General features: G+C 47.9%; 1 protein-coding gene across 4 annotated transcripts in view; it reads right to left on the bottom strand.

Annotated features, from left to right (window-relative positions):
• adgrd1 (adhesion G protein-coupled receptor D1) overlaps positions 1 to 14,209 on the bottom strand; it is a 172,677-nt gene that overhangs the window by 95,978 nt on the left and 62,490 nt on the right. For all 4 annotated transcript variants that reach the window (XM_072240785.1, XM_072240786.1, XM_072240787.1 and 1 more), the window contains one exon: positions 590 to 731. In XM_072240785.1, coding sequence (XP_072096886.1) covers positions 590 to 731 — 142 coding nt within the window. The remainder of the gene's footprint in view (positions 1 to 589; positions 732 to 14,209) is intronic.

Below are 14,209 nucleotides of genomic sequence, written 5' to 3'. Positions count from 1 at the left end.
ATCTGCAGAATCTCCTGTGTCAATGACTCTTCTAGATTCTCTTTCCCTCTTCTTCTGTTCCCCACTTACCTCTTCTCTTCACCTGCCTATCACCTCCCCCAGTGCCCCTCTTTCTTTCTCTCATGGTCCACTCTCCTCTCCTATCAGATTCCTTTATCTCCAGCCCTTAACCTTTCCCACCCCCCATGATCTCACCCATCACTTTCTAGCCTGTCCTCCTTCTCCTCCCCCCACCTTTTTATTCTGGCATCTTCCCCCTTCCTTTCCAGTCCTGAAGAAGGATCTAGACCCAAAATGTTGACTGTTTGTTCATTTCCATAGGCACTGCCCGACCTGCTGAGTTCCTCCAGCATTTTGTGTGTGTTGCTCTAGATTTCCAGCTTCTGCAGAATCTCACGTATTTACAAAGATTTTGGTATTTGTTCTCCATCTCGCCGCTGTCTGAAAACAATTGAATCTGCTGCAGTGCAGCACCAAGGTTCCAGGCTGGCCTACGGTACCCTGCACGGTCAATGTCCACCAGGAGTTCTGACCCCTCCTCATACCAACAGCCCACCCTCCACCTCACCCCATGGCCCCAACACCTTACCAGGATGTGGGTCAGACTGATGGTGGTGAGCGGCGAGCCTGACAGATTGTGGGAGAGTGAGGGAGGGGGCTCGATCTTCAGCGAGATGATGTGGCTGGTCACCACAACTGGGTGGTCTTTGTAGATGGCAGCTTCACTGATCCTGACAGGGAGGAGACGGAATGGTCAAAGGATTTTCAGTCACTAAACCAAATGCACAAATAAGAAATAAGACCATAGGAGCAGAATTAGGCTATTCGGCCCATTGAGTCTCCTATGCCATTCCACTTATTATCTTTCTCAACGCATTCTCCTCCCTTCTCCTTTGACGTCCTTACTAATAAAGAGCCCTATCAATCTCCGCTTTAAATATACTCAATGATTTGGCCTCCAAAGCTGCCTGTGACAGCGAATTCCACAGATTCACCACTCCCTGGCTAAAGAAATTCCTCCTCATCTCCACTCTGCATGGACATCCCTCTGTTCTGAGGCTGTGTCCTCTGGTCCTAGATTCCCCCACCATAGGAAACATCCCTATCCACATCCACTCGAGCTAAGCCTTTCAATGTTTGATATGTTTCAATGAGATTTCCCCCCCCCCCCATTGTTATTATGTCCAGCAAGTACAGGCCCAGAGCCATCAAATACTCCTCATATGTTAACTCTTTCATTGCCGTGATCTTCTTGTGACCCTCCTCTGGACTCTCTTCAAAGCCACCACATCTTTTCTTAGATAAGGGACCCAAAATTGCTCACAATACTCCAAGTGCAGTCTGACCAATGCCTTATGAAGCCTCAGACTCTAATCCAAATGATCATCTTTAATATTTCTTGGAATTGGGCTTTCAGTGGCAGGCCAAAATTTATTGCTGACTGCCAATTCCCCATGAGAAGGTGGGGATGAGTCCCTTCCAGAAACACTACAGTCCTTCAGGAGGAACTGCAAAGTGTCCGCATGACGCTGTTGGCCAGAGGGACTCAGCTGGTAATGGCGTGTGTTCGATCAAAGTTTAGTTCTTGGGCATAGCCTTGCATAAAACATGACCACAAACACCAGTGAACAATCAGTAAACCCTAAACTCGGGTGGTGTCTAAGGAGACAGGGTCAGAACCACCTCTGGCTAGAAATGTCGACACTTTTTCAGAATCAGATTTAATGTCACTGACATATATCGTGAAAGGATGATGGGCTGGAGATCTGACTCTGCCAAAGGAGGTTTAAGGTGCTCCTTCCCTCTGTTAGTCTGTTAGCCTGCAGGTCACCCTTGGGCAAGATGTTGCCCCTATTTAGCCCATAACGAACATAACAAACGAGCAAACGATGTGGTGAAACTTGTTGTCTTGCTCAGCGCAATACATAATGAAAACTATCATTGACAATAAGTATATATGGTATATTTGAAAATTACATAAACAATGCCAAAAGGCAGCAAAAATATAATGAAGTAACGTTCATGGTTCCATGGATATTCAGAAATCAGGTGGCAGAGGGGAAGAATCTGAATTTGAATTTGAATTGAATTGACTTTATTTCTTACATCCTTCACATACATGAGGAGTAAAAATCTTTATGTTACCTCTCTGTCTAAATGTGCCAGTGCAATCATAGTAATTTATAATAAATAGAACAGTCAGTGTAATATAGAGTACACTCAAATCAGCATGAGTTAATCAGTCTGATGGCCTGGTGGAAGAAGCTGTCCCGGAGCCTGTTGGTCCTGGCTTTTATGCTGTGGTACGGTTTCCTGGATGGCAGCAGCTGGAACAGTTTGTGGTTGGGGTGACTCAGGTCCCCAATGATCCTACATGCCCTTTTTCACACACCTGTCCTTGTAAATGTCCTGAATCATGGGAAGTTCACATCTACAGATGCGCTGGACTGTCCGCACCACTCTCTGCAGAGTCCTGTGATTAAGGGAGGTACAGTTCCCATACCAGCTGTACATGAAAAGTTGAGTGCATGTCTTCAGGCTCCTGTACCTCCTCCTCGATAGTAGCAATGAGAAGAGGGCATGTCCTGGGTGATGGGGGTCCTTAATGATGGATGCTGCCTATTTGAGCCATCACCTTTTGAAGATGTCCTTGATGCTGGGGAGGCTAGTGCCCCTGATAAAACTGACTGAGTTTACAACATTCTGCAACTTTTTCCGATCCTGAGTGGCCTCTTGCTGGTCAGCTGGGGGAAATCAACAGATCGAGCAGCACCGTTGTGGGCACGGTGCGGGGGGGCGGGTGGAGGGAGGAGCTGTCCACATTTCAGGTTGAAACTTTGCATCAGGAGGTAACAACACACAAAGAGCTGGAGCAGGAAATCAACAGGTCAGTCAGCATCTGCGGGGGCAAATGAACCATCAACATTTCTGGTCCTTTTATAAAGGGTTCTCCCCTCAAAACTTCAGCTGTCCATTTCCCTCCACAGATCCGCCCAACGCGCTGAATTCCTACAGCATTTTGTGTGTTGCTCTGGCAGCCAACATCTGCACTCTCCTTGTTCCAATCTGCCGATAGTTTCTCATTCCAGATTCCAACATCTGTCGTCCCTGGCCTCCTGTGAATGTCAAAGGTCATTTGTATTGTCACATGTACCAAGATGCAGTGCAAATATTCTTGATTGTTTAATGCCATTTCCAGTTCATTCATTGGTTATGTGCCTCGTCTGATGTGAGCGATCATGGTCTTATCCACGGACATGATTGTTCTTGGCAAAGCTTTCTACAGAACTAGTTTGCCATTGCCTTCTTCTGGGCAGTGGTTTGCCATTGCCTTCTTCTGGGCAGTGTCTTTACAAGACGGGTGACCCCAGCCATTGTCAATACTCTTCAGAGATTGTCTGCCTGGTGTCAGTGGTCACATGACCAGGACTTGTGATCTGCACCAGCTGCTCAAACGACCGTCACCACCTGCTCCCATGGTCACCTGACCCTGATCGGTTGGGGGGGGGGGTAAGCAGGTGCTACACCTCGCCCAAGGGTGACCTGCAGGCTAAGGGAGGGAAGGAGTGCCTTTGGTAGAGACATATCTCCACTCCGCCACCCATTGCAATACATAGTAATAAAAATCTATAAATTAAAATAAGTATATATAAAATAAATAAATGCACATTGCATAAGAGATGGAAACAAAAAAAGTAGAGGTAGAGTTCATGGCTTCAATGTCCATTCAGAAATCTGATGGTAGAGGGGAACAAGCAGTTCCTGAATAGCTGAATGTGTGTCTTCAGGCTCCTCCCTGATGGTAGCAATCAGAAGAGGACATGTCCTGGCTGAGGGGGTCCTGATCTCAGGCATTGTGTGCGTGGCATTTGCACGTTTCCCTGTTACTGTGTAGGTTTCCTCGCAGGTGTCCGGTTCCCTCCTGTAGTGCAAAGACGTACGGGATGGTGTGTCAGTCTGCCACGGTAAAATTCGTGTGGGTGAAAGGAGAAACTAGCCTTGTACGGGGGGACAGATTACCGGGACATTAGTGTGGGATTGCTCTGAATCATGAATCAGGTTTATTACCACATATTTCATGAAAACTGTTGTTTCCCGGCTGCAGAACAGTGCAAACATCTAAAATTACTATAAGTTACAAAGAAAAATGTGAATAACGACTTAATGTCCATGAGTGTGGGAAAATAGTGCAAAAAGAGAGGAAAAAGTAGTGAGGTAGTGTTCATGGGTTCAATGTCCATTCAGAAATCTGATGGCAGAGGGGAAGAAGCTGTTCCTGAATCATTGAGTGTATGTCTTCAGGCTCCTGTACCTCCTTCCTGATGGTAGCAATGAGGAGAGGGCATGTCCTGGGTGATGGACACCACATTCTTGAGGAATCCACTTTTGAAGATGAACTCGATGGCAGACATCTTCCACCGCTCTGAATCTGCCTCCACAGAGGCTGCCCGAGCCCTGGCCTCTCTGACTGATTCGTTCAGATTGTATTCATCACGAGGTCTAGTATAACTCAGCGTGTGTCTGAGCTCACTGGGCTCGACTGGCTAAGAGCAGATTTCCTGCACCACACAGTCTCTATTTTCGTGGCACAATTACTGAGGTGAGATTCAATTCCAGATTTATTTAAGTTCAATTCCCCGGCTGGGAGCTGATAATTATTCCCAGCCTGGAGCGCAGTGCTGCCAAGTCCTGCTATTTTGAACAAAATGTACAAATAACCTGAGATTGCTATCCCTCTCACAGTGCCATTCAATTTGTGTTAAGTGTCCCTCCAGGTCTCTGCCTGAGCACACCTTTGGTTTCAGTTACATTCCCCAGCATTCTGAAGTACTTGATACTATCTCACTAAAATAGAAAGTGCCTGACACACAGGCAGACACCAGTCTAACATCATAGGGGTTATCAAGATACAAGATTGTTCAGCGTCGTTGCCCGCACACGAGTGCAAAGGAGAATGAAATAGTTGTTACTCTGGATCCAATGCAGCACTTAAAAAAACACAATAAGATAAAGAGCAATTTTTTAAAACATCAATAAATATAAATACAGAAGATAGCTTATACACATAGTATGCCCATAAAGTGATGCTCTGCACAGGAGTGTCTGGACATAAGGTGACTCTAACAGGAAATGATGAGGTAGTGGTAGTTGGGGGTGTGGAGGGCTGGGGTAGTCGGTGGAGGTGTTGATGGGAGATATGGTAGCACCACAACGCCTTATGTGCAGTCATTTCCCACCACTGCCTGTAAGGGTTTTGTATGTTCTCCCTGTGACCGCGTGGGTTTCCTCCGAGTGCCTCATTGTAGGTTGTTAATTGCCTGGCGATCAGGCGGGGGTCAAATCAGGGGATTGCTGGACAGAGCAGATCGAAAGTCCAGAAGGGGCTGCTCTGTACTGTGTCTCAGTCAATCGGTCAGCCTCACCGCTTGGGGAAAGTAACTGCTTTTGAGTCTGGTGGTCCTGGTATGGATGCTACGTAGCCTCCTCCCTGACGGGAGTGGGACAGACAGTCCATGAGCAGGGGGGGCGGGACCCTTCACGATGTCACTGGCCCTATTCCGGCACCTTTTCTAGACATACGTCTGTGACGTTTTTATTTTAAAGTCAACAGGGACGTTGTCCCGAAGGAGAGCCTCAATCACGCAAACAACAAGACAACAGCGAGAAACATACAGAATATTTAACGTCAAACTGCAGAGTCCTCGAAGCAGTGTAGGAGTGTTCAGTTTAGTTCGAGTTAGCTCCGTGTCGTTCACTGACTGCAGGCCAGTCCGCCCCGATCAAAATCACACAAAATAGCAACAAAAAAAGGAGCAACCAGAGACACATATAACATGAACTAGTTGTCTAAAAACGAGTCCAATCCACAAACTGTGTCTATCAAACCTTGCCCAAGACCCAAGACTCCTGCAGTGAGGAGAAGGGAGAGGGAGACCAGTCAGACACAGGTAGACGGCGCTGAACACCCATCTGCTCGCATTCCGCTCTCATCCTCGTCCATTCCAGTCTTGCTCAACACTTCAGTCGGCGAGTGATAGGCCCGATCACGGGTTCACACTCTGCCTCTACGCTGCACCCTTTGCCCTCAGCCTCACTGAATTCCCCCAGAGACAGCAAAAGCTCAGTCGGCCCAAAAACACAACATTGAAATGTAATTTACAGGCTCCAATCACACACAGATTAGTGGTGAAACTATATTTAAAAGGAGAAAAAAAAACACAGGAAAGCCTGCATATGCCTGAAATCCAAAGTAACATGCACAAAATCCTGGAGAAACTCAGCGGTCAGGCAGCATCTATGGAGAGGAATAAACAGTCGACTTTTCGGGCCGAGGCCGCTTTTCAGGACTGAACATGAAAGGGGAAGATGCCAGAATTAGAAGGAAGAGGGAGGGGAAGGAAGCCAAGTGGGTGGGAAAGGTCAAGGGCAGGAGAGGAAAGCGTCTGAAACAAGCGGAGAGAGGACCTTAGGAGAAAGGGAAGGGGGCGGGGACCCAGGGGGAAGTAATAGGGAGGTGGGAAGAAGTAAAAGTTCAGAGTAGGGATGAGGAGGTGGGGGATTTTTGTTTACGGGAAGGAGAAATCGATATTCATGCCACCAGGTTGGAGCCACCCAGGTGGAATACAAGGTGTTGCTCCTCCACCCTGAGGGTGGCCTCATCTTGGCACAAGAGGAGGCTGAGGACCGACACGTTGGAACGGGAATGGGAATGGGAATTAAAATGTTCGGTCACCGGGAAGTCCCGCTTGTGGTGGATGGAGCAGAGGTGCTCAACGGAGCGGTCCCCCAATATAGGAGTGGGGGGGGGGGTTTCACCGGTGTGGAGGAGGCCACATCAAGAGCATGGGACACAATAGACGACCCCAGCAGAATCACAGGCGAAGAGTTGACTCACCTGGAAGGGCTGTTTGAGACCCTGAATGGAGGTGAGGGAGGAGGTGTATGGAAAGGTGTGGTACTCAGGCCACCTGCAGGGATGAGTTCCAGCAGAAGAAGTAGTTTTGTGAACTGACTGTGGGACATCACCACCATCTTGCTGATATTAGCAGGTACCCACAAACATCCACGTATTAAGGATCAGGGGGATCTTGGGGTCCAAGTCCATAGGACACTCAAAGCTGCTGCGCAGGTTGACTCTGTGGTTAAGAAGGCATACGGTGCATTGGCCTTCATCGACCGTGGGATTGAGTTTAGGAGTCGAGAGGTAATGTTGCAGCTATATAGGACCCTGGTCAGACCCCACTTGGAATACTGTGCTCAGTTCTGGTCACCTCACTACAGGAAGGATGTGGAAACCATAGAAAGGGTGCAGAGGAGATTTACAAGGATGTTGCCTGGATTGGGGAGCATGCCTTATGAGAATAGGTTGAGTGAACTCGGCCTCTTCCCCTTGGAGCGACAGAGGATGAGAGGTGACCTGATAGAGGTGTATAAGATGATGAGAGGCAGTGATCGTGTGGATAGTCAGAGGTTTTTTCCCAGGGCTGAAATGGCCAGCAGGAGAGGGCATAGTTTTCTGGTGCTTGGAAATAGGTACAGAGGAGATGTCAGGGGTAACGTTTTTATGCAGAGAGTGGTGAGTGCATGGAATGGGCTGTTGGCAGCAGTGGTGGAGGTGGGAATGATAGGGTCTTTTAAGAGACTCCTGGATGGATACATGGAACTTAGAAAAATAGAGGGCTGTGGGTAAGCTTCGGTAGTTCTAAGGTAGGGACATGATCGGCACAGCTTTGTGGGCCGAAGGGCCTGTATTGTGCTGTAGGTTTTCTATATTTCTATGTTAATAACAACCGGCGTCTCCCAGGACTGCTGCTGGGGATGCTGAAATTATACACACTCTGAAGGGAACCAGTTCTACAGATACAGGATACACAAGCTGCCTCTAGCACCACCCAAGGAGGAAGGAATCCGAGACAGTGCACGATCCAACAAATGGTGCGAGTATTGTCTTGGACATCTTTCTTGTGAGCGCAAGGTCCTGTTGGACATTCGTAATGTAGAGCACTGCAAATCCCTAAAGGTTAGTTTTCAGGTTGAGTCGGTGTTGAGAAAAGCAAGTGCAATGTTAGCATTCATTTCGAGAGGACTGGAATATAAAAGCAAGGATGTAATAATAAGATTTAAAAGCACTGGTGAGGCCTCATTTGGAGTATTGTGAGCAGTTTTGGGCACTTTACCTAAGAAAGGATGTACTGAATTTGTAGAGGGTTCAGAGGAGGTTCACAAAAATGATTCTGGGAATGAAAGGGTTACTATATGAGGAGCACTTGACTCTGGGTCTGTACTCACTGGAATTCAGAAGAATGAGGGGGGACCTCACTGAAACCTATCGAATGTTGAAAGGCCTCAATAGAGTGGATGTGGAGAGGATGTTTCCTATAGTGGGGGAGTCCAGGACCAGAAGGGTCATCCTCAGAATAGAGGGACATCCTTTTAGATTAGATTAGGGATTAGATTAGATTAGATTATGAGGACACTCAGTCCTCATTTACTGCCATTTAGAAATGCATGTATTGAAAAATGATACAACGTTCCTCCAGAATGATATCACAAGAAAAACGTAGGACAAACCAAGACTAAAACTGACAAAACCACATAACTATAACATATAGTTACAACAGTGCAAAGCAATACCATAATTTGATAAAGAGCAGACCATGGGCACAGTAAAAAAAAAGTCTCAAAGTCCCGATAGACTCATCATCTCACGCAGACGGTGAAGGGAGAAACTCTCCCTGCCATGAACCTCCAAGTGCTGCAAACTTGCCGATGCAGCACCATTGGAAGCACCCGACCACAGCGGACTCTGAGTCTGTCCGAAAACATCGAGCCTCCAACCAGCCCTCCGACACCGAGCACTGAGCACCATCCTCTGCCAAGCGCTTCGACCTTGCCCCGGCCGCCGAGCAACAAGCAAAGCTGAGGACCTGGGGCCTTCTCCTCTGGAGATTCTGGACCACACAGTAGCAGCAGCAGCGAAGCAGGCATTTCAGAAGTTTCACCAGATGTTCCTCCATGCTCTCACATCTGTCTCCATCAAATCAGGATTGTGCACAGCACCCTACTTGACAGATAACAGACATCACCACCGGAGTGGCCGCTGCGAGCTGCGTCACGCCACCATCTTCTCCTCTGCTTTAGAACAGAGATGAGGAGGAATTTATTTAGCCAAAGAGTAGTGAGTCTGTGGAATTCATTACCACAGGCGGCTGTGGAGGCCGAGTCATTGGGTATATTTGAGGCAGAGGTTGATAGATTCTTGATTGGTCAGGGCTTGAAGGATTACGGGGAGAAGGCAGAAGATTAGGGCTGAGAGGGAAATGGATCAGCCATGGTGAAATGGCAAAGCAAACTCCATGGGCCAAATGTCCTATAAGTCTGCTCCTATATCTCATGGTCTTATAAAGCTAAACTTTAATCTTTAAAATTCCCTGGCTGTTACCAGAGAGAGTTTACGGGATCTTGCTCGGCAAGGGTGGTGAGGGTGGCTACGCTCTACTGGTTTGGTGGCTTGGAGCGGTTGAAGGGTGTGAGAAACACATTTCACTTTCTCCACACCTTGAGCCTCTGGAAGATCTCCAAATACACCCTACTTCTCCAGTGTCATCAAGAGGACATGACCACAGTCAGTGTGAGGAAATGTTGGAGATGGATTGGACAAGTGAGAGGAAGAGAGGTCAATTCCATCACCAAGACAGCACTTCATTGGACCCCTGAAGGATGGAGGAGACACAGGAGAACAAAGAAAACTTGGTGCCGTATCATAGAGGCGGAAATGAGGACCCCGAACTACACCTGGGACACGGTAGAGACTATGGCCAAGGACAGACAGAGATGAAGGAATTTCATTGATTCCCCAAACACCAGCAGCGTAACAGGCAGTATCTAACTAACTGTACAGAGGCCGATTTAAGTGATTTGAGGGTATCCTAGGGGTTTGAGGGAGAGAGAAACAAGCTTCACTTTTTACTCTTTACAAAGGCCGATTGATTTAAGCTCTATGCACACACATGCTTACCGACCACGGCCAAGAGAAACACAGATGACAGAACGTAAAAATCTAACCTTTACTGGGACTTTCTCCCGGGACTACGAACTATTTGAAGTTTATAGAACACAAGCTGTTCCCACTACGAGATCCAAGATGCTCATTCAAGCATTCAGAGAAGTTGGGCCTGGTCTGAGCTCAAAGTGCCTCCCAGGGAACCAGTCACACCCAGAGTTTGGGCCACAGACACAGACCTGGAGATAGACGTGAAACACGCCCAGTGAGTGTGATCTCCAATCTTTCCTCTGGTATCATCAGGGAGGAGGTACAGGAGCCTGAAGGCACACACTCAATGTTTCAAGAATAACTTCTTCCCCTCCGCCATCAGAGTCCTGAATGGACATTGAACTCATGAACACTTACTCAGTCATTTTTTGCTCTCTTTCTATATTAATTTAAATCTATATATACATTTCTTATTGCGATTTATACAAATATTTATTTTGTGTTACGATATCCTGCTGAGCAAAACAACACATTTCAGGAATTTCAGGTAATTACGCTCCCTCCTTCACCATTCCTCATTCCAATTCCCTCTCTCACCTTTCTCCTTACCTCCCTCTGGTGTTCCTCCACCTTCCCTTTCTTCTACCCTCTCCTATCACGTTCCCCCTTCTCCAGCCCTTTATCGCTTTCACCAATCAACTTCCCAACTCTTTAATTTACTCCCTCCCCTTTTCCCAGTTTCACCTTGTGCTCCCTCCCACCAGCCACCTTCTTTGTCTGACTCCATTCTCCTCCCTCTCCAGTCCTGATGATTCGGTCTCTGCCTGATCGCTGTCTGACAGAAAACTGACTCCTGTGGCCTGCAGCTCCAGAGGGCACGAACCTCACCAGATCTCCATTAAAGGTCCTCGCCACAAAATGTACCTGATCTACTTTGGGGTGTATGGGGTGTCAGGGAGGGGTAATACCTCTGGTGGAGGAACATGTCGCATCCTTTTCAAGGCAGTTAGTCCACCTTTGGTCCCCACCTGGCACTCAGCTCTCACCTATGGCTCCCCGTAGCTGTTTGCATGCGACAGCGGCCACACCCCGGGCAACGGCTTCAACAAGCCGGCTAAACCAGGTGAGGGTAGCCGACGGGTCTCAAACCCTCGGTGAGATAGAGAGTTGTCTATCCCAGCATGTGAAGACAGGCTCCGGCGGATTGAGCGGACGAGACCAATGGAAGGTCCAACGGTCAAGAAGGCGGTCTCTGCAAGCGTCGTGGAACGTGTAGAGCTGGACAAGACACAGAAGACGTCCTGGTCATCCACTGCGCCTAGTCCCATCTCCAGCCGTCTAGACTCTGTCTTGCCACTGGATCCAGATGGGAATTGGGAAGAGAGAGTGAGGCTGAGGCTGCGCAACTCTCCCTCACTTAAATCCAAATCACGCGCTAGTCTCGACACCATCATAATGGTGTCGAGGTCCTCATCAACGTCAACGATGGACGAACACAACCTGATCTGCTTTGGAAGGGAGTGGGAAAAGGGGAGGGGTAAAGAGAGGGAAAGAGAGAGAGAAGGAAAAAGAGAGAGAAAGAGGTAAAGGGCGTAAAGAGAGGAAAAGAGAGAGAGGGGGATGAGAGAGGGGGGAGAGAGGGGAGAGAGAGAGGGTGAGGGGGGAGGGGTGGAGAGAGAGAGGGGGGGGAGAGGAGAAGGGGAAAGAGAGAGAGTTGGGGAAAGGAGAGGGGTGAGGAGGAGTGAGGGAGAAGAGAGAGTGGAGGAGAGAGAGGGGGAAGTGAGAGGGAAAGAGAGAAGGGGAAAGAAAGGTGAAATTAGTGGGGGAGGGGGAAGAGAGGGGTGGGAAGAGGGGGAAGAGAAGGGGGTGAAGAGAGAGAGGGGGGAGAGAAGAGAGAGGGTGGCTAAGCTACTAAGCCGAGTGGAACCGTTTCTGTTGACAGGAGGGTTACTGGCACCTTAAAACCAGTCGCTTCAGGCAGATGGAGCTCGTCATCTGTGGTTGACATCTGGGAGAAGGAAAACTCTGATCTCAAACCTCTACACCCACCCATGGGGAAGGCTTCGGGAGTAAGCCCCGAGGGAAAGCTCCAGGGCTGGAGTTGCTAAAGCAGTCGTACATTGAGTTCCACGGAGACTGGCAACTCCTGAGCAGTCACTGGTGCCAAACTCTACCGGTCTCTTCCCTTCCTTTGGGTTCATCGGCTGCGCGGAGAGGGGGAGCTTGCTTCATATTGTACTGCGCTTGCTTGCATATCACGTAGGCAGCCGGGTGTAACATTCATGCTTAACCCTGACCAACAGGAGGGGGGCTCCTCCCTGAAGGCACGGTGTCACCACACAGCCGCTTTTCCTAATTCTGAGAGTGTTAAAACGATTTCTCCTTCAGACACTCCCCTCTCTATTGTATTCCCATCTGCTCCAGAGCTTGGCTTCTCCATCAGAGGGAAATCCCCCTCTCTCTACTTTGTACACACCCCTCATCGTCGTACGTCCGTCTGTCCGTCCATCAGATCTCCCTGCCTCTCTACCACGTCCCTGGAATCACGGTCCCTCATTTTAGGACCATGAGGGTGACACGATGGAGTGGCAGTTAGTGCAACGTTATTAAAGCTCATGTCTCAGTCTTCAGAGTTCAATTCTTAAGCCCTCTGTAAGAAAGTAAGTATTTTCTTCCCATGACCACATAGGTTTCCACAGTCCGAAGACGCACCGGTTAGTAGGTTAATTGGTTACTGTAAATTGTCCCGTGATTAGGCCGGGGTTAAATTGGTGGTTGCTAGGTGGCACAGTTCAAAGGGCCAGAAGGGGCTGTTCTACACTGTATCTCTAAATGAATAATTACCTTCCCACAGGCCTCTCTAAAGGTTCTTACATTTTGTAATGAAGCAATCAGAATCTACCATCAAGGAGGAGGTATGGGAGCCTGAAGACACACACTCAACGATTCAGGAACAGCTTTTTCCCTCTGCCAAGCAACTTCTGAATGGACATTGAACCCGTGAACACTACCTCACTATCCTTTTCTTTTGCATCAGATTCAAAGTGTACATCCCTGAGATTTGTCTTCCCGCAGACAGCTACGTAACAAAGAAAATCAAAGAATAGACGTCAAACACACAACAGGCAAAAAAAGAGCAAATCGCACAAAAAAAATTAGCAGAGAAACGCAGAAAATAAAACATCAAATCACAAAATGTCATCGAAACAGTCCAGGAATTTTCAGTTCACCTCAGTTCAGTTCAATCTAGTGTTGCGTCGTTTATTGACCACAGGCCAAAGAGATAGTCCACCCCAATCAAATTCGCACAAAAGAGCAACAAAAACGGAGTGAACAGAAACCAGAAACACATCATAACGTGAACTACAGAGTCCAATCCACAAACCGCGTCGATTAAACCTTGATTCACTATTTCCTTATTTTCCCGTTTGCAGTAATTTTATATCATTGCACTGTACTGCTGCCACAAAACACATAAATTACAGTAATATTAAGCCTGCTTCTGATTATCAAGCACAAAACCCTTTAGGAGACCATTTCTCCAATTTTGAGAAAGACTCTTCAAATTTCTACAGATGTACCATGGAGAGCATTCTAACTGGCTGCATCACCGTCTGGTGTGGGAGGGCCACTGTACAGGATCAGAAAAAGCTGCAGGAAGTTGAAAAATCAGCCAGCTTCAGCGTGGACACCAGCATCCCCAGCATCGAGGACACCTCCAAAAGGCAATGCCTCAGAAAGGCTCCATCCAGCATTAAGGACCCCCATCACCCGTCATGCCCTCTTCTCATTGTTACCATCAGGAAGGAGGTACAGGAGCCTGAAGACACACACTCAGTGATTCAGGAACAGCTTCTTCCCCTCTGCCATCCCATTTCTGAATGGACACTGAACCCAAGAACACTACTTCACTACTTTTTGCTGTCTTTTTGCACTACTTAATTTAATTTTTATATATATTTATTATAATTTATTGTTTGTATTATGTATCTCAGTGATATTAAACCCGATTCTGACTCTGACACTGCACCGAGGACAGACCAGCATTGTATTGTGGGTTGACTGGATGCAGGACCTGGCACAGACTGTGTTTTTTCATTATTTGCCTCTGTGGCGAACGTAGGCACAGGGCAGGGTTGTCCTCAGTAACCCCGCCACATTGACCTTACTGCTGACACCCCCAGCAGTGGAAATATGGACACATGAAGTCAACAC

This window comes from Mobula birostris, chromosome 22, assembly GCF_030028105.1.
Source record: "Mobula birostris isolate sMobBir1 chromosome 22, sMobBir1.hap1, whole genome shotgun sequence".
Classification (NCBI taxonomy): domain Eukaryota; kingdom Metazoa; phylum Chordata; class Chondrichthyes; order Myliobatiformes; family Myliobatidae; genus Mobula; species Mobula birostris.
This window is presented reverse-complemented; position numbering and strand designations above follow the sequence as displayed.